Below are 22176 nucleotides of genomic sequence, written 5' to 3'. Positions count from 1 at the left end.
CATATCCCAAATAATATCTAATGTGTATTCAACATTTACATTCACATAAAAATCTCCCATAATTTGAACAGCTTGGTGCAAAATTACATTAAATCAACAATAAGATACTCAGCCCAAAGTTGTCATATTTCTTTTCTAAAATATTGCCTTCAAATCAACATTGTTCTGAAGTTTGCCAGGGTTAATTTAAATCAAAAAATTTTGGGCATAAAGCAACTAACACTGGCCACATTGCATAATATCGTTAAGCTTGCCTTAAAATCTCGATATTCGAATAAACAAAAATACCTTTCCCAGGTTAGGAAGCTTCGCGAAAAATTAAAAAATTTATCTACATCCAAACGATTGGTCTAGGCCTCAGAAATAAAAAACAGACACGTAAATAAATTGCAAACATTATCGGAAAGGTGAAGAGTCAAGACATGTTCATGCGAATTCTAACACATTGTCGCGGGCTTACGACCAAGTACATACAAATTGGGTGACAACCCCCCCACAGACACACAACGTACTACCACAGACTATGTCAGTTAGTTCACGAACACCCCCTCACCCAGTATTCAACGAACTGACATATCAACAGGTTACAAATCTTTCCTCGTTTACGCTATCGCAGGACCAGATTTCACTTTTATCCAAAGGATTAAATTATAATTTACCACCTTGAAAACTACCAAAAACACAATGCATAATTGATATTGAATTTCAACTTCGTAAGGTTCCACAAAAAGATTTATTTATTCAACATGTTAACCAAGTAGTGAATAACATAAAAGAAACGCGACTTCCTGAATTGAATACACATGACAGTTCAGCTTTACGAGAACTTTGGGAAAATAAAGACATTATTATACAGAGGGCAGATAAAGGAGATACAGTGGTAATACTAGATAAACCTGATTATATTAATAAGTTAGATTCAGTTGTTTCAGATACCTCCACTTATCTTGAAGTAGACCCGGCACTGTTTACCAGTTTGGTCAAAAAATAAAATAAAACGTTAACCACGTATCAAAAAAACCACTACATTACTATGGTTCAGTTAAAGGAATCGAAGGCCAGAACATACAATATTCCTGCACTTTTCGGTCAGGTAAAATTACACAAAACTGTATTTCCTATTCGACCTATTGTTTCCTACAGGAACTCAGCATTTTCATCTTAACCACACATGTATATAGCATTATAAAACCCTTTAGACAGGTAATACAATTTGGGATTAAGAACTACGATACATTACTTAATAATCTTAAAGACTCTAGACTTGGCAACAATGACAATTTATTCACACTAGATGTTACCTCGTTATATACGAATGTAATCGTTGAATACACATTAGATATTATTTGGGATATGTTAAATAATAACTCGATACTGATTAATTATATGAAGCTACCTATTAAGGAAATTATTCACTTAATTAAACTGTTAGTTGAGGCTAACTATATCACCTTTCGAGACAAGGTGTACAAACAAATTTTTGGATTACCAATGGGTTTGAGCCTGAGTGGCTTAATGTCAGAGATCTATCTCTCAACGATTGAGCATATACATTTGACACCTTTTCGACCCCGTATCACATACTATGGGAGGTATTTAGACGATGTGCTAGTTATTACCGATAGTAGTACTATCCAAGACATTTTACATTCGTTTAATAATATTCATTCTAGACTCAAATTTACATTGGAAAGGGAGGATACGGATACAAAGTCATTAAACTTTCTAAATTTCACACTTCGTCAGCACTCGAAATTTAGCATCTATCGAAAACCTACAAACACTGGTATGCTTCTACATTATAATAGCTATCACCCATTCACCTACAAAAGATCGATTATCGTTAATCAATTTCTAAATACCTATAAATATTCAATGACGGAATCTGCTTTGGGCTCAGAAAAACAAATATTAGCTAGCAGGTTCTTAAACAGGGGTTATCCCCTTGCCACAATAAACCGAATTAGGGTACAGGCTAAGGACACGATACAAAATACTACACCAACCAACAATAGTAATATCAAAAAATACTTTATTTCTGTCCCATATGTTGAACAGTAGCATAAACAGTTTAAAAGATTATTTAAAGATCATCATCATCATCAGCCATTTTCAATCCACTGCAGGATGAAGGCCTCTCCAGCAACTTTCCAGTTCCTTCTGTTTTGAGCACTGGCCATCCATTTACTACTCGAAAACTCATGAATTTCATCTATCCATCTCTGCCTTTGTCTTCCAGGTTTTCTTCTAGCTCCTCTTGGGTACCATTCTGTTATTTTCTTAGTCCATCTGTCATCATGTCTTCGAGCTATGTGTCCTGCCCAAGACCATTTTAGTTCTTTAGTTTTGATAAGAATGTCCTTTACTTGAGTTTGCTGCCTAATACATGTGTTTCTCTTCTTATCTAACAGTCTGATTCCCAATATGATTCGTTCCATTCTTCGCTGTGTAGTTCTCAGCTTCTCTTCCATTCTTTTGGTGAGTGCCCAAGTTTCACTTCCATAAGTCATGGTGGGGAGTATACATTGATTCATTATTTTACGTTTCAGACAAACTGGGATATTGCTCTTCAGTATGTGACTATATTTCCTGAATGCTATCCATCCAAAATTTATTCTTCTCTTGACTTCCAGCCATTTATCATTATTACAGCTAATAACTTGTCCCAGATAAGTATATGACTCCACCTTTTCAATTACTGCTCCTTCAATCATTATTTCCCTTTCCGTGGCATACTTGTTCATCATTACTTTTGTTTTAGCCATATTCATCTTTAGTCCAAAATCCTTACTAACTGTGCATAACTGATTAAGATTTTCCTCTAATTCTTTGGGATCGTGGCTTATGACCACAATGTCATCTGCAAATCGTAAATGGTTTAGGTACTCTCCGTTCACATTGACTCCTTTCTGCGACCAGTCTAATCTTCTGAAAGCTTCCTCAAGGGCAGCAGTAAACAGCTTCGGAGATATTGTGTCTCCCTGTCGAACTCCTTTCTCGATTTTAAATTTGCTACTGTCTTTGTCTAGTCTAATAAAGGATGTAGCACTCTCATATATTTTCTTCAAAATCATAATATATGGAGTATCTATGCCTTGTCTTTCCAGGGCCCGAAACATTGCCTTATGCTGCTGTATGGAGTCAAATGCCTTTTCATAATCCACAAATGCCAGGCATAATGGTGTTTTATATTCATTTGCTTTCTCCATTAGCTGTGATATTACGTGAAGGTGATCCATAGTTGAGAATCCTGTCCTAAAGCCAGCTTGCTCTTTCGGTTGATTCTCATCAAGTATTCTTTCTAATCTGTTAGTAATGACCCTTGTGAACAACTTGTAGATATGGGATAACAAGCTAATTGGTCTATAATTTCCAATTTCTGATTTATCTCCTTTCTTATGCAGCAAAACTATGATTGCATTATTCCACTGCTTAGGCATCACACCTTTTCTAATGCACTTTGTGAAGAGCCTTGCCAGTTTTTGTGTTATGTCTCTTCCTCCCAATTTTAACAACTCTACAGTAACTTCATCTTCCCCCGGGGCTTTCCGATTCTTCATTTTCTTCAATGCATGTTCTACCTCATCAGGAAGAATATCGGGTATGTCGTATGTGCTGCTACTTTGCAATCCATCTTCCCCACTGCTGGTATCATTCCCTCGCTCCTTGTATAATTCTCTATAGTAGTCTTCTGCTATTTGAATTATGCCTTCTCTGCTGTTTATAAGTACACCATCGCTATTCTTCAGTTTCAGTATCATTTGTCTTTCTGTATTACTGCTCATGGCTGCTGATTTAAATCCTTTGTTTTCCCTTAATGCTTGTTCTACTTTTCTTGTGTTAAATCTTCTTATGTCCTCTCTGAGTCTCTTTCTAATGGCTTTGCATAACTCAGTATACTCAATTTTCTCCCTGTCAGTGTTTTTCTTGCTCTTCATTTGTCGTCTTTGGTTCATCATGACAAGTGTTTCTTGACTAATTTTTTCTTCTTTGGATTTCTGTTTCCCTATAGGTTTCTTGGGCTTTATCACTTTCAGAAAGTTGTAATATTCGTCGTCGATATCTTGGTCCTGAGCAGTCTGCAGAAGCTCAAACTTGTTCTTAAGTTCCAGTACATACTGCTTTTTCTCCTCCTCTGTTATCTCAAAGACCTTTGTATTATTTACTTGAGTCAGTTTTTTCCTTTCCTTTCCTTTCCTACATCTACATCAAGTGTACATCTTACCATTCTGTGATCACTTCCAACATTTACCTTATTCAGGACGGTAACATCATTCACAATATATCTTCTGTTAGGGAGGATGAAGTCTATTTCATTAGTTGTTAATCCATTTGGACTCTTCCATGTCCACTTTCTGTTCACCCTTTTCTTGAAAAAAGTGTTCATTACTGACATTCCTTGAGATTCTGCAAATTTCACAAGTCTTTCACCTCTTTTATTTCTTTCACCAATTCCAAAATTTCCTATAGTTCCTCTTTCTGCGCTGTTTTGCCTTTTTCCAACCTTAGCATTGAAGTCCCCCATAATAATAGTGTAGTGGGTTTTCTGCTCATCTAGAAGACTCAATTGCAGTGTACATTTCTTCAACCTCTTCATCATCATGGCTCGATTTTGGTGCATAAATCATTATAATCTTCAGCTTGTACCTCTTAGAAATCTTGAGTATTAGTCTTGACACCCTTGGTGATGTACTTTTGAATTCCAAAATGTTGTTTTTAAAATCTTTATGGACCAGAAACCCAACTCCACCTTCACTCCTTTCACTGTTTCCATTGGTGTACAGCAGATTTTCACTTGATAAACTTATAAGTGATTCATTTCTTCTTCTTGTTTCAGCCAAACCGATGATATTCCAATTCACATTTTCTAATTCCTTTTCCAGCTCTAATATCCTGTCTTCACCGATGAGTGATCGTACGTTATAACAGGCCAAGTTCAATTTCCGTGCATGGCAGCCTGGTCGTACCCAGAGATTCTTAGCACCTTCTGCTTCCACTCTGATCCTCTCGCTGCCGTAAGAGGGAGAGTGAAAGCTGCTGGGGACTGAGGGCCATTTGTATTGTTGTGCTCTTATTGCTCTCATTTAAAGATACAGAATTTAAAATTGTGGCCAGGCCAATACGGAAATTACACACTATACTGAACAATCGCTCGGTTCTTTCTGCATTCGCAACAGAAATTAATGACCTGGTATACAACATTTCTTGCGGTGCTTGCGACTCGTCTTACCAAGGTTTGACGCATTTTTCTCTGAATATTCGTGTAAATCAACATGAAACCTCAGTTCGTGCTTCTCGTTCAGCAGCGTCAGAATTATCCTTTTATGCCATTAATGAAAAACATACTTTTTTATTTAATGAGGCCAAAATACTTAATGTCCAATGTAATTATACGCGACTGTTAATTTCAGAAACCGTAGAAATTAAATTACACGAGAATTCTGTTAATGTTCGTCAGCCATATTTGATCACGGATGCGTGGACCTTTACAGGCATGCGCAAAGACAAATAATAACTATTTAAGTTTAATGTTTAACCCTATTCAGAAATTTTCATTCCTGTGATCACGACATATGGTCGAAAAGCGTTGTCAGCTTCAGGAAGGAAAATCGTTTTGATTATTTTCGTTAGATTCTTTTTAATTTTTTAAGTGCATTAAATTGATTTTTAATTGTGTAAAATTGTTTTTTAATTATTTTTTACTCTAATGTAAGTTTTTAGATTTTTTTGTTTTAATTTCTGGAGAGTATCATACGGAAGTGTTCTACGTACTATATTGAGGTAAACTCCTCTTATTATTTTACAAATATTAATATCAACGTAGAACGTATTGAGCATTACAGCTCTGATTCATACTATCTACTGGAATGAGCAGCAGCCTGGAAAACAAGATGCAGGATATTTCAGGGACTGCTGGGAGTCATTGCGACACAAGTAAATGCATGGGTTGTGTCAGGATAGCTAAGAATAGGCACAGGTGCATGTATACGTGCGTGTACATTGATGCTGGAGTTTGGTAAATAAATTTGTTGAATTTGACGTATTGCTCAAAACATCAAAGGCAGATATTGTTGGGATATCAGAAACGTGGTGTCACACAGATATAAGGAATGCAGAACTGGAATTTGAGGAGTACAATGTGTACAGGAAGGATAGAGAGGCAGAAAGGGAGAAGTGGTTATGCTATTAGTTAAGAAACACATAAAATCCAAGGAAGTGAAGCCAGTCGACATCACTGGACAGTGCAGTGTTGAGTCAGTTTGGTGTGAAATAAGCATTGGGAGATCAAAACTGAGAGTAGGAGTGTGTTATAGGCCTAATGACTCTGATGTGTATAATAAGAAACTGTACAGGAAAATAGAGTGGGCCAGTAAATCAGAGAGTCTTATAATGGGGGGGATTTTAATTTTCCAGATATTAACTGGATTTTGTAGGTTGCTCACTCACACACTAGCAAAGGCTTTTGGGAATTTATTGGATAATTGTTTTCTACATGGGCATGTTCGGGAGGCAACTAGAGGAAGTAATACTCTTGATCTGATTATCAGTAGTGATTCTTCATGCATTACGGAATCTGCAGATAAGGGAACCACTAGGTGGCAATGATCACAGTGTGCTGAAGTGGGATTTACTCAAAAGAGGTAACTACCATCAAGGGTAAAGGAAAGGGTTTTTGCTTTGTTAAAGGCAACTACGGTGGTCCCAACTGATGATGTTACCAACAGCAAATTCAAAATGGGAAGCATCCAAACAATCTTGGAAGCTACTAGGCTTTACATACCAACTAAGAAATATTGTTCAAGGTTTAGGCCTAAATGGATGTCAGATGAACTAATGAGACATATGGCAGAGAAGAAAAATGCATGGGATACATATAAATTAATGGGTAACATGGAAGCTTATGATAGATATAAGCTGGTCTGTAACCAAGTCACAAAGGAGATTAGGCAGGCAAAGGCAGATTATGAGAAATCTTTGGCAAAGGATGCAAAGAAAAACAGCAAAGAGTTCTTTAGCTATGTAAACTCTAGAAGGAAAGGAATGAATCAGATTGGTCCACTGGATATTGACGGTTAACAAACATTATATGGCTAACAAACTAAATGAGTATTTTGCATCTACATTCACACATGAGGAGTTATTTACGGAGGGGAATGTCAGAGGTGAATTGAACTCTGGCAGTGAGTTAGATGATTTTGTAATAACTGAAAGGAAAGTGGAGGAGAAATTGTTGAAGATAAACATAAAAAAGTCACCGGAGTGGATGGGATCTATCTAGTTATATTAAAGGAGGCAGCAAAGGAAGTACGCAAACCCTTAGCCATAATTATGAGAGCTTCTTTGAACTCAGGGGAGGTACCCATGGACTGGAGATGTGCAAATGTGACCACAATTCACAAAGCAGGATCAAAGGGCGACACAAGTAATTATAGACCTGTTAGTTTAACTTCTGTTGCAGGAAAATTAATGGAGGCACTGGTAAAAGAAGCACTGCAGGATCATCTGGACAAGACTTCAGTTATAGCTCAGACACAGCATGGTTTTGTTAAGGGAAAGTCTTGCTTGACCAATTTGTTGCATACTATGATGTGGTCACAAAGGAACTGGATGCAGGGAATAACTTTGATATCATATATTTGGATTTTAGAAAGGCTTTTGATACCGTTGCACATGGAAGACTGCTGAACAAATTGGAGCAGTGTGGCAATGGAGGTAAATTGCTACTATGGATAAAGGGATGGTTGAGTGGGAGAAGACAGAGAGTGGTAATCAATGGTCACTGCTCATTGTGGACTAATGTTATTAGTGGAGTCTCTCAGGGTTCAGTGTTGGGTCCATTATTGTTTTCTGTATTTATAAATGATATTGATGAAGTTATATCAAGCTTAATGTTCAAGTTTGCAGATGATACGAAGGTTTGTAGAGTTGTTAAGGACACTACTGACAGTATGCTGCTGCAAAAGGATCTAGATAAGTTGAGCAGATGGACTGAGAAGTGGAAAATGAAGTTTAACATTGACAAATGTAAAGTACTACATATGGGAAGCAGTAACCTCAGAGTAATGTATCAACTCTGTGGTACTACACTGACTGTGGTAGAGAACGAAAAGGACCTCGGGGTAATTGTGCAGGCAGATATAAAGTTTTCTGAGCATTGCAGATGGCCTGCATGGTGTCTTGTCAATGATATACTGGAATTTTTCTAGCAGGGATAAGAAGGTTATTATCCCCTTGTATAAGGCAATGGTCAGGCCACACCTTGAGTACTGTATACAGGTCTGGAGGCCTCATTTTAAGAAGGATGAAGAGCTGTTGGAACAAGTACAGAGAAGGGCAACAAGATTAGTAAATCGAAAAAAGGGTTTCTCTTACGAAGAAATGCTTTAGTTTTGTAAATTACAGTGTCTAGAGACTAGGCACCTGCAAGATGATCTGATTGAGGTGTATAAAGCCTTGAATGGGATAAAGCCTTGAAGAACCCCATCAATGCTGATGGGGTTCTTCCTCTTGCTCAGAATAATCACCTGAGAGGGCATAAATTCAAATTGAGGAAAGACAGATGTAGGATAGATGTGCAGAAGTTTGCCTTTAGCCAGCAGGTAGTTGGTTGGTGGAACAGGCTTCCATCCTTTGTTGTGGAAGTTGATAGCCTAAATAAATTTATGGCTGGTATTTGGAATGAATTCAGGGGTGAAATGGGAGTTTTTTTTTTTCCGCTGATGCTGCATAAGCTTGCTTTCTTGCATCATGTGCCTCTACTAATGCTAATGCTACACTACTTTCATACATTCATGGATAGCTTTTAGTCTATTCCCTTCTTTTGTCAAACATTTGATGACTGTCCAATGCTTCGATTTTGTGACATCCATATTTTCCTTTGGACTGGCTACTCTAAATCTGTTGTTCTTCTATGCTTCACTGTATTGATATAGACTTGAGGAATAAGAGACATTTATGAGAGTAAGATAAAACTAGTTCTTTTATATATAAAACATATTTATAGTCAAAGTATATAACTTATTGAACATTCCTCATATAAAATATGGAGAGACAAATGAATCTTGAAATCTGCAAAAATATAAAACCATTGTTTATGAAATGGTTAACTTGTGAGTTTTCTAGTAAATGATTATGTTTTAACAATTCAGTGGTTGCATGAAATTTTATATTTACACAAACATACATTTATCTTATTCTTAGGCCTCATCATTTTTAAGTAACATTAATCCATCTTGTGCCAGCACATTATGTCTGTAAGTGTGTGTTTATTCATGGGCTGAAAAACTTGGAATATAGTTTTCAGCTTGTGAACAAGAAAATTTCTACTCCCTCTGACTTAGATTGGCTTACTATAGCCAGGACTGAAGAGGCTGCTAAGAATTCCTTCAGATGAGATTCAAACTGTTCCAAACAAATGAGAAGTTGAGTCCACTACTTCTCACTTGTTTGAGGTTAGAATACTGTGAAACAACAGTCTAACCTCAAATTTAAAATATTGTGACACAATATTCTAAACTCTAACATACCATTCATAGAATATATAATCAATTCACAAGTCTTAATAACAAATGAAAGCAAGTTTATGAAATCAATTGAAATAACTTGCTTTATAAAATATAATATCACACACACATACAATTATAAATAGCATGCATAATTAGCTACTTATACGCACCTCCAACATTTGAGTTAATTACAAACTGTGTAAACAGGGCATCAAGTTCATCATACTGAACAAGAGCTTCCTCATAAACTCCAAACATCTCAAATACAAAAGCAAGTTCCTCCTGAAGAAAGAAAAAATTCTGGAAATTCCAACCTAGTTCATTTCGTTTCTCTCGCTGGAGTCGCACATAATCTTCATATTGGTTAAGCTGTCGACTGTAAGCCTGTAATATCAGCTCCCTTATACGCTGAAGTAAAAATGTATAAGATTCTCCAATCAAACGACCATCAGATTTGCGTGGATCTAACAGCGAATAACATCTATGGCAAAAAAAATGTGGTTATATTTTTATACAAAGTGTAATTTTAAATATATTGTAAAAAATATGATTTCAATAGTTTCTTAAGTTCATGAAAGTGTGCACACATCCCTTGACAATTGCTTTTCTGATTCAACAAACCTTTTTACCATTCACCAAGCATATGGAAAAAAAAATAAAAAAATTATTCGGTAACAATCAATTATCAAACAACAATCACTGATCTAGAGTAACTGCCTTACTGGAACAAACTTCCACCTGGAGTTGCAGAAGTGGATAGTTCAATAAATTTAAAGGTTCAGACAAATTACTAGATGGGACGAGTAAAAAAAATATTTGGCTGATGCCATATAAGCTTGCTCCCTAGCATCGTTTGTCACTGCTAATACATATAATACTAATTTTGAAACCATTGCCTTTGTACACCGATGAGCCAAAAACATTATGACCAGTTACCTAATATGATGTTGGTCCTCCAAGTGCAGCCAAAACAGCTCATACCCAGCGAGGCATGGATGCTACAAGATTTCTAAATGTGTCTTGTGGTATCTGGTACCAACACGTAACTAGCATATCCTTTAACTCCTGTAAGGTCCGGGGTTGAGACGCCACAGATTGAAGTTGCTGTTCCAACACAAACCGCAGATGGTCGATGGGACTGATGTCTGAGGAATTTGGAGGCCAGAGCAATACCTGGAAGTTTTTCTCATGTTTTGCAAACCAGTCTCGAACAATCTGGGCAGTGTGGCATGGCGCATTTTCCTACTGAAAGATGGCACCGCCAGTGGGGAAGACTGTTGCCATGAAAGGGTGTACCTGGTCAGCAATGATGTTTAGGTAGGTGGTAGATGTCAGAGTGCCTGGCACTCTGACATGGATGAATGGACCTATGCTATCCCAGCAAAACATCACCCAAAGCATGAAACCGCCGTTACTGGCTTGTTTTCATCCCACGGTGCATCCAGGCGCCATCACTTCCCCAGGTAAACAATGCACAGTACCCGGCTGTCCACATGGTGCAACAGGAAATGTGATTCATCGGACCAGACGACCTTGTTCCAATCACTCAAGGTCCAGTTTCGATGCTCACTTGCCCATTGTAGGTGTTGTCGCCGGTGAACCGTGGTTAGCATGGGCACTCGGAGCAGCCTGCGGCTACACAGCCCCATTTTCAGCAGGGTTTGATGCACTGCGTGTTGACACATTACTCCCATCACCAGCATTCCAATCACCGGCAAGTTGCGCCACAGTCACCCTTCTGTTGCCACGTACCATCCGGGAGAGCATTTGCTCACCTCAAGCATCAATGACTCATGGTCGTCCAACACCTCGCTGGCAGTTCGTGGGTTTACCTCCTTGGACTACTTTTGGTAGGTACTAACCACGGCTGACTGTGAGCACCCCACCAACTGTGCCATTTCAGATATGCTCTAACCCAGTCTTCTGGCCATTACAATCTGGCCTTTGTCAAACTCGCTTCAGTCTGCTGCCTTTCCCATCTGAAGAACAAGAGTAACACTGATTAACGGAACTGAGTAAAGGGTGTTTTTTATACCATGTCCTGATCCACAAACTTACCATAGTTCACCTGCAGTTGCTTCAATTTGCATAACGACTCATGGTCAATGTTTTGGCGCATCGGTGTATATTCATATCTAATCCATCAAGCCCTTGTCAACTGTTTGTGAACGTTATAAAGTTTCTGTCAGCAGCAATGAAATTGATAGACTTATAGTGATTCTATTCACAAGTAATTCAATAGGTCATGTAATTTTTTTCTCAAGGTTATCTTGAAACAAGGTAGCCTCCAGTTGATTATATATCCCATGCCTTGTTTAAAAATTTAAATAGTGAGTGAGGCAATAAATTATCATTACTTCCATTTCTACACTGTAACCAACAATATTGTGATGATAGGGAATATATCCTTTCTATGCCCTTATTTAAAAATTGGAAAAGTGATAATTGGATAGTGCATAAGGGGAAGCAATGATAATTTTGTGGCTCATTCAGTTTTTGAATTTTTCAACAAGGGCAGGGAAAACATATCTGCTATCCCTGCAAAGTTGCCAGGGTAAAATATTCACTATATTCAGAGTGCCTAATACCTGTCTGATAATGGAAAAGAATTTGCAATTTTGATTATCAAATCGGCTTTTACCAATGCTAACTGCTAAATACTAGGATTTACTGTATCAGACTAAAAGTTTCACTCAAAGTGGAATGTGCTGATATGCCAGTGTTTACCAACGTGAAATGGTATATCGGAGAGGTTTCAAAATAAGCTGAACATTTTGATCTTTTATTAAAGTGAACTGGTAATTGCTGGGATTTGCTGGATATCGGACTTTTCAGTAACATATACAGACAAGGAAAAAAAAAACTGGAGAAATTGAAAAATAAAGGAAACTGCAGTGAAAATAATAATACACTAAGCAGATACTGTCCCATGCTTTTAATAATATACAATAAACTCATTATGATACTCCCACTTACAACACTCTTTTCTTCTGGCCTCATGGTTAATCCTACAAAGCAGCAAGCATTCTTTAATATCTACAGCACTTCCATTTAAAATGCTTGCCTGCATATATGCTTTCTTTAAGCTTCCAGAAGGAATAAATCTGGTCATAATCCTCCTTCCCCTTGAGTTTTAGTTTCAGGAAATGGATGATAGACACTGCATCTGGGAACTATTTATGGTACAGTTTGTTTACTTCACAGATATCATTTGTGGGGCAGGTGACACTTGTTTATTTCATATTTAACTTAAGGCAAGAAAAGGTTGTTCCTTACAACTAAATCAAATTAGTTGTTTCTTACAAAAGTTTAGTAACAAACTTAGTTTCTTACAACTTTACATCCTATTTATCAGTGCATTTACACATTGTCCTCAGCTTTTCTTTTTTTTTTTTTTTTTGATTCAAAATTGTTTGCTCTGCTTTCCTTGCTGATAAAGTAATCAGTATCTTTTTTGCATGTGTTCAACTTTCAATCTTTTTAAAATGAATGAAAAAAAAAAAAAAAAAAAAGCGAGTGTGCCAAAAAAGCAAGTGTAGTACATTGAATGTACAAGTAGTTTTCAACATACATATAAACTATTGCTTTATAGACAGTGTACAAAAAAGATAAAATATCAATGTTATTATCTACCAAAGTATTGATTAAAAAGAAATAAGGCATCAAGAAGATGGTGTGGGTCACCACTTATGCTTTCCTGCTATGTGCTCTTTGATCTTTTTTTGGGATGGTCCCTTCGAAAGCACTACAAGTTTAGAACACACACACACACACACACACACACACACACACACACACACACACACACACACACACACACACACACACACACACACCTCTGATGAAATGTGGCTGTCACAGAATATTAAACAGAAAATTTATTGATTTTTTTAAAAATATATGAGGTGTAATAATAAAGTACCCGGACTGGCGCAATAAGAAACAAAGTGAAGGAGCTCAAACTGGTTTTATTTTCATTCAAAGTAATCACCACTTAACCAAACACACTTATTACACCATTCTAAAAGTTTCTGGAAAGAGTCAGTGAGATGCCCAAAAAGATGATGCTCATTTTGGCAGTTATGTTTTTCTTCATGTCCTCAACATCCTGAAATATCTTTCCTTTGAAGGAAGTTTTCATGTTGGGAAAGAGGAAGAAGTCTGCTGGTGCTTGATCGGGAGAGTAGGTTGGATGGATGATCTGTACAAATAGCATGTTTTGTCAGAAATATATTCACAAGTGCAAGATGGGCAGGGGTATTATCATGCAACAAGAACCAGCTGCCTTTCTCTTGAAATTCCAGCATCACCTGGGAAATACATTTTTACAGTCTTTGAAGCAACTGTATGTAGAATGCAGCATTGATTATTCCATTTGGGTAAAAATTCCTTGTGAATCACATTATTTGTTGAAAAACATGATCAGCATCATTATCAGATTGGTATCCTGGACTTCTGTAAATGAAACTTTTTGGACCTTGCTGATGATTTTTTAAGTTCACTGCATGCTCTGGTGCTTTGTCTCTGGGTTGTACTGAAACAGCCAACACTCATTTCCAATGACAATACAGTCGAGGAATTAGGTAGTTGTTGTTATTGTTTGAGAGCTATTGGTGCAAGAGCAGCTTAGGCTATAATGCACCTAGCCTAGGCTAGGAGAGTTTCATATTTCAACATTTTTTGCTTTGCTTGATGTGGTTTAGAAGAAAGTCAAGATTCTGCTTTATAATTATGTAGCTTCTCCATAAATGCTGTACTATTAATGTTATATGTTTTAGAAGTATCCAATTAGCTTAAGGAAAAAGAAAACGTCATTAATATTTTCCCAGTCATCTAAAATTGTTTTAAGTATGAGGTTTTTTTGCGCATTCATGATTGTTTGAAACACTCTTAAGCATTCTCTATTAAATTCTGGAGAGTTTACCATGAAGTGATGTACAGTAAGCGGAACTTGATAGTTTTGGCATTGAGGAGGGTGTTCACCTCTGAGTAAGTAAGAGTGAGTAATATGCGTATGCTTGATTCGCAATCGAGCAAGGGTCACTTCTTCTTGTCTGTTGGTCAGAAACTAGTCAGCCTTGGTTGAAGTGTTTGTTTAATTAAATGACATTTGTTGTTGATCTGATCTAGCTACTGTTGTTGCCACTGTTTTAGCATTAGAAGAGGCATATTATACAAGAAATCAAGCTTATACAGCATCAACTAAAAAAAAAAAAAAAACCCTTCCCATTTCACTGATCCATTTGTTCCAAATGTTTGTCTAGTTCTGTCTTGAATTTATTTAAGCTATCAACTTCCACAATGACAGATGGAAGTTTGTTCCAGCAATCAACTACCCATTGGCTAAAGGCAAATTTACACACATCTATTCAACAACTGTCATTCCTCAATTTCAGTTTATGCTCCTTCAGGTTCGTAAACTGAGCAAGAGGAAGAATGTCATCAGCATTGAGCCTGCTCAATCCATTCAAGGCCTTATACACCTCAATCAGATTGCCTCGCAGGTGCCTAGTCTCCAGATGCTGCAATTTGCAGAACTTAAACCTTTCTTCATAAGAGCACCTCTTTGTTCCCCTCACCAGTCTTGTTGCCCTTCTCTATACTCATTCTAGCAACTCTACATCCTTCCTAAAATGAGGCTTCCAGACCTGTACATACATACTCAAGGTGTGGCCTGACCATTGGATAATCACCTCGTTATCCCTGCACCTCCTCCTTATCCTTATACAATTGGATAATCACCTCCTTATCCCTGCTTACAAAATTACTGTATACAGGAATACCTCGCACAGTGCGGTTAATTCGTGCCAAAAAAATAGTGTGCTATGCGAAACTGCGCTAATCAAGGTATTATTAGCATGTATTTTAATGTAATGCATTACGACAATTTGATTATATGGGTCGAGTTGCAAAAATATATAGGTGTTTGTTTACCATAAATTGATGCACATGAAGTTCTTGCAAAAAAAGAAATTAAAATGATAAAAATGAAAAATACTAGTAAGTACAGAACAAATAATTTTAATTGCAGTATGTACATACCAAAAGAATATAAGTGAAGTATGTACTGTATTTTTATTTTGAACAATAACTGATCAGCTTAGTTTCCACAGTTTTTTCTTCTTTTTATCTGCATACATCTCTTTATAACATCAAATGTCATTTTGCAATGCCTGCCTTACTTTCATAACTCGTTCGATGTTTGGATCTAGAAGAACTCTCAGCGGCATTACATTTCTTCTTTCCACTCATATTTGCGTATAAAGGTGTAATGTTTTTAAAAAAATAATCTTTAATAAAAATACACAGCGAAAAATATTTGTACAGCTTACACACAGTGAACGACCTCACCGGTCGGAATCTAGACTGTTTACTAATGTATGAATGCTAGCAGAGTCCGTATATAATGGGAGTTGCGACAACAGTCAGCATGGCCTCGAATCCATAACACATTGGCCTACGTGCTGGCATTATAATACACACATACATATCAAAAGTATTGGTGCGTAACATAGTTAATTTTTTTTCAATTTGTAAACTGCGCTATATTGAAACCTGCGCTATGCGAGGTATTCCTGTATTATTGACAAGACCTCATGACCTACTCTGGCAGCCTGTCTGCAGTGCTTAGAAAACTTCATATCTGACTGCACAATTAACCCCAGGTCTCGTTCATTCTCCACTACCCTGAGTGTAACACCACTCAGTTGGTACATTTCTCTGGGGATACTGCTAACCATAAGCAATACATTGTAGGTGAAAATTGAACAAAAATAATGTGCTCGGTCATGGTATTTATTTTAATAGCAAAAAGGGGTAGTGCTCAGCACAGACCCCTGAGGCACTTCTTCTTGGGTGAAAACCTTTCGAAGGGTTGTCTGCAGCCTAACTTGGAATGTCCTGTGTTGTAAGAAATTTTGGATATATTTAGGAAGATTTGATAATTTTATAATTTATTTATCCCTATTTTGTGTTACACTTGTTGGGAGATGACAGCAAGAAGGGAGGAAGAACACGTATGCCAGGGGCCTTTTTCTTGATGTTCCTTTTGAAAAAGATATGAATAACAATAAAAACAGATCTGAAATTGTACAGGTGTTTTTCAACAGAGAAATCATTAATAAATCGGATGAGAGAACGAGAGTCGCCAGGCAAAGTTTTTATTGCTCCTGGAATAGAGAAGTTTTTTCTGTTTAATTAGCTTAAATTGGCATATTAACTTATTTTCTAGAGTAGTTTTATATTCCTAGTTACGATACTTAGTTTAAAGTTTAACTTAGATAGAGATTTTGTAGGTATTACTTAGTATTGGTAAGGGTATCAAATCCATGTGTTACAAGTTGCAGCTCCGCTGAACAAGAAGTTTTTTAGCCATATTTAGCCGCTTTATTGACCAATTGTTATATTAAATTATTTTCTATAAGTAGCTTATAGACCTAGTCAGGATCCTTAGTTTATTCTGAATTGAGACAGCGAGATTTGGAAGTTAATTAATAATTAAGTGTCTGTAGATTTACAGTTTGTAACTTGCCGCCACTGTTATACGATACGTTATATCCCGAATTAGATAGCGCTAGCTTGCTGTCATCTCCCAGTATATACATTGTCAGTACAGTATATAACATAATATTGTCAATTCATCAGTAAACTCTATTAATCTTGTTAAACTTCATTGTCAATTAAATTGTACTTTTTAACTAAATACATATAACGACTTATATTTTACAAACGTAACATAATTAATTAATACATAATTTGATACGGAAGTTATATAAACGGAACTCGTAGATAATACTCAATACTGAAAAATATATATAGCATTATAACTGTGTTGGGATACTAGTTTAGGATTATAACTTTGTACTGAAATTGAAATTAAATCGAAATCATGACTTGGACCAGAGCAGCAAAGCAAAAGGCTCAAGCTAATGGGAGTGCTGAGGCTCAGGGGAGAACTGAGAGGGGCAGTTGTCCTCTGAATTACAGCCTTTTAAAATGCACTGCTTACTTGATGTTTGTGGATCAATCGGGTATGGGACATGATATTGCCATGGGGGATGTCTTTGTGTGTGTGTGCACGATGTAAGAAAATCAGGCGACAACTCAGTGTTGTTATGGGCCTATATGAGAGCTTGAAGGACAGGGTGGATGCCCTCAAAGGAGGGCATCCACCAAGCACTGATGTGGGCAAGCTCTCAGCTGCCCACATCAACGCCAGAGCTTGCACTTGGTCATTATGCAACACAGCGGCAACTCCCAAAGGGGAAAGCACTGGTCCCACAGGAACTAGTAGTTGTTGGTGACTATTGTCAGGGAAAAAGGGAACATGGTATGTAAAAAGGATAGGGGGAACAGGACCAGGGTATGTCTGCCAGATGATGTTATAGAGCGGATATCATCTTTTAAGGGCACAAAAGGTGATATAGTTATACATGTTGGCACTAATGATATTAAGAGTAGGAGAACAACGTAATTACTTAACAAGTACAGGTCACTGTTGAAAAAAAGCTGTGAATTAGGGTTGAATTTAAAGTGTCTGCAATTCTGCACAGACACGATAGAAGGGAGTATATGATGAGAGCCTTGACGATCAATTCAGCCCTGCAAAGATTGTGCAAGGCTCAAAGGGTAGAATTTTTTTCAGCCTGGTCTGTACTTGTTGCAGGAGAGACTGCTTCTACAGGGATGGGATACACTTAAATAGAAAGGGTGCAAGAATATTTGCTGATGCTATCGAGTCAGTGTTAGGTGGATCGGAAAACTGCTAGCTTGGGGGGAGATACAAGGACTAATAGATTAACAGTAGCCACTGGCAGAGGTGAAAGTGATTCTTGCACTGCTTCTATTGAAATGAGCAGCAGCCTGTAAAACAAGATGCAGGGTATTTCAGAGACTGCTGGGAGTCATTGCTGTACAAGTAAACACATGGGTTGTGTTAGGGTAGCTAAGAATAGGAACAGGTGCATGTATACTTGTGTGTACACCAATGCTAGGAGTTTGGTAAATAAATTTGATGAATTTGAGGTATTGCTCAAAACATCAAAGGCAGATATCGTTGGGATATCAGAGACGTGGTGTCACAGAGATATAAGGAATGCAGAACTGGAATTTGGGGAGTACAATATGTACAGAAAGGATAGACAGTATAGGAAGGGAGGAGGAGTTATGCTATTAGTTAAGAAACACAAAATCCAAGGAAGTGAAGTCAGTGAACATCGCAGGACAGTGCAGTGTCGAGTCAGTTTGGTGTGACATAAGCATTGGGAGATCAAAATTGAGAGTAGAAGTGTGCTATAAGCCTAATGACTCTGATGAGTATAATAAGAAACTGTACAGGGAAATAGAGTGGGCCACTAAATCAGAGAGTCTTATAATGGGGGATTTTAATTTCCCAGATAGTGACTGGAATTTGTGGGTTGGTCACTCACACACTAGCAAGGTTTTGTGGATTTATTGGATGATTGTTTTCTACATCAGCATGTTCGGTAGGCAACTAGAGGGAGTAATACTCTCAATCTGATTATCAGTAGTGATTCTTCATGCATTAAGAATCTGCAGATAAAGGAACCACTAAGTGGCAGTGATCACAGCGTGCTGAAGTGGGATTTACTCAAAGAGGTAACTACCATCAGGGGTAAAGGGAAGGGGTTTTGCTTTCGTAGAAGCGACTATGATGGTGATGAGACAGTATTTAAATTCTATACAGTGGAACCAACTGATGATATTACCAACAGCAAATTCAAAATGGGAAGCATTCAAAGAACTTATCTTGGAAGCTACTAGGCTTTACATACCAACTAAGAAATATTGTTCAAGGTTTAGGCCTAAATGGATGTCAGATGGACTAATGAGACATATGGTAGAGAAGAAAAATGCATGGAATAGATATAAATTAATGGGTGACATGAAAGCCTATGAGAGATATAAGCTGGTCTGTAACCAAGTCACAAAGGAGATTAGGCAGGCAAAGGCAGATTATGAGAAATCCTTGAGAAGACCTTTTAATATATACCTAACTGATAATTTTATTCTTTATATAGAGGTACTAAACAAAGATCAATTACAGATCACCACAAAATTAAAAAGATACAGTACAATGGATACCATACACCTTTTTATAATGAAATAAATGTATAAATTTCAAAAAAAATAATAATAAATAAATAATAATAACTTTAAGTAACTTAAACCGAAATTATTCGACATCCCAAGAATGTTGTTGCGGAACCCTGGTTGAAAATCACTGCTTTAGCATGTTACAAATTTTATTTGAGATGAATGGGCATAAGTTCCCTCTTGGCCTGGTGGTCTTTTCATTCCCTGGGCTCCTGATATATGACATGCATTTTTCATAATTATTTAGGTATATGATCAAAGAAGAAGTTCGAGCAATTTCAGGATCATGTAGCAAGCAACCCCATCCCACGAAGACTGCTGGAGGTTATAAATCTCCAAGGTCTCTCTTATTGAGAGAGCCTGGAGTGACAGATCTATAAGTGTGAATGATCTCTTCCACATTTGCTTCATTTTCAATTACCATTAAGATGGGGCAATGAACAGAAATAGTTGCATCAAGTACTGCGTAAGTGAGTGAGCATTCCCCAATTGCGAAGTCAAGAAGGGAATTGTGGGACTCACCCATTCTAGTTGGGATATTTCCGTCAGTCAGAAGAGAGAAACCATTGGAGGAAATGCCATCTAGTAGGTCTTGCGCTTGAGAGGAAGAGCTTTGAAGTATATTAATATTGATGTCTTCCAACAGTAGAAGACTAAGGGATTTGCTTGTGAAGTGAGTAGAATATTTTCAAGGGTTACAAGGAAGCTGTTGACCGAAGCTGAAGGAGGTCTGTATAGACACCCAAAAAACCAAAGAGGCAATGTAGATAAAAGTGATTTCACAAGCTTGATCAGGCAGATTTGAGATAGGAAAGGCAGGGCATCATAGATGATTGTGAACGTAAATAGCAACTCCACCCCTTTAGAATTATATCTCCAACTATGAAAGAGAGCATAGTCTTGAAATCAGATTGAAACTTCAGGAAAGAACCAGGTCTCAGCCTGGTGAGGTTGAATTAAAAACGGTAAATAAAGAAGAGATCTGGGAGTTATGATACGATCAGACGAAGTTCTACGAGCCGTACAGAAGGGGCCATAGTAAGACTGCACTTTGAATACTGTGTTCAAGTAAGGAGGCTACAACTAAAAAAATGTCAGAGCTGTTTGAAAGGGCACAATGTGAAAGAATATGTGTGCTATAGAGCTTGGTAACTAGGCAATTTCTATCGAGGCGTATAAGGCTTTGAGAGGAAGTAAAATGAATGAGGATGAATTCTTTACTGTAATGATTACAATATTAGGGATACAAATTGAAATCAGAGGTCCAGATTGCAATAAGTTGTCTACCTGGGTTGTTGAGGCTGGAAGCCTGCAGAGATTCAAACATCAGCTCAATACGTACCTATGCAAGGAGCAAGTCAAATAGGTAGTTTACTTTATTTTATATTATTTGTTTATATTTTTTTGGCTGGTGAAGCAAAGGCCTCTGGCTTCCTTGCATCATATGGCTAATACTAATACTACTGTAGCTGAAGCAATGGATATTATGTTTATTACCATGTCCCGATTTGAGGACCCAATGGGCAATATGGCATATGCAAAGAAATGAAATTTTCTCAGTTCATGCACAAGTCATTGCATTTTTTTTTTTTTTTTGTTGATGTTATAAATCATAAATTATTAGTATTTACTAATGGACCTGACATGTAACACACTGCATACATTTAACTAATTTGATCTACAGTTTTACTCAAGCAGCTGGTAAAAGAAATGGGTTTATAATTGTGAGGAACAGAGTGATCTCCTGGCTTTGCTTCCACAACCAGTTTAGCACACAGTAAACTGGCCATGAATCAATTACTTTATATGTTTTAGTTTTATTGTATGATATACTCTGTTGCATATTTTTTAAAGTTTTAATTTTCTCTAGTTCTAGCATTACTTTTCTTATATCTGTTTCATAATATTTAAGTAGAGTCAGTCCACTTATGTCAGCTTAATTTATATTCATCGGCATTTATGTTACAAGTGAATTTCCACCCATGTTATTATTTATCACGGTCTGGATCACACTGATAGCATATTGCTGATATACTTTTGCTTGTAATTCTGTACACAAAGAAATATGTTGCCGTTAGTCTGGTTCTTGACACAGATAATTCCATGGGCATTGTTCTTCTGAACTAGCATCTGATGTCCACATTCTGTACAAAATTGGTACAGACACATGCTGCAACCAGTTAACACCCATTCATTGTTTAACTTCAAATTCACAGAACCAACTTTTCTTCTTCTTCATTTATCCCTTCAACTTCCTTTCACATGTATTTCCTGAAAATCAAAATCTGCAGAAATTCAAGTCTAAGCCCACAAGATAGACTTTGTGAGAGATGAGTCATTAATTAACCTGATTTCCTTCTTTTCAATTGGGTCTAGAAGCCTGAGAGAGGTTTTGGTGGCAAAACCCTAGATGTGGGAACAATATTCCACAGTAGGGTGGAGTTGAGATTTGTAGAGAGCTTAGATGTTTAGAAGAAAAGTAATGCCAAGAAAAAAAAAAAAAAAAAGAAAAATTTTTTTTTTATACAGAAGAAGCAATATTTGTGATATACTT

General features: G+C 37.1%; 1 protein-coding gene across 1 annotated transcript in view; it reads right to left on the bottom strand.

Moving 5' to 3' along the window:
• Window positions 1–22176, bottom strand: part of SIDL (SIDL trafficking protein particle complex subunit 10) — a 322468-nt gene that overhangs the window by 232264 nt on the left and 68028 nt on the right. The window contains exon 6 of the mRNA XM_090388069.1: window positions 9677–9987. Coding sequence (XP_090244195.1) covers window positions 9677–9987 — 311 coding nt within the window. The remainder of the gene's footprint in view (window positions 1–9676; window positions 9988–22176) is intronic.

The sequence above is a fragment of the Mastigoproctus giganteus genome, chromosome 13, assembly GCF_048544385.1.
Source record: "Mastigoproctus giganteus isolate SK-2022 chromosome 13, ASM4854438v1, whole genome shotgun sequence".
NCBI classification, from domain to species: domain Eukaryota; kingdom Metazoa; phylum Arthropoda; class Arachnida; order Uropygi; family Thelyphonidae; genus Mastigoproctus; species Mastigoproctus giganteus.
Note: the sequence above shows the minus strand (reverse complement) of the source record. Positions and strands in the feature narration are given on the sequence as shown.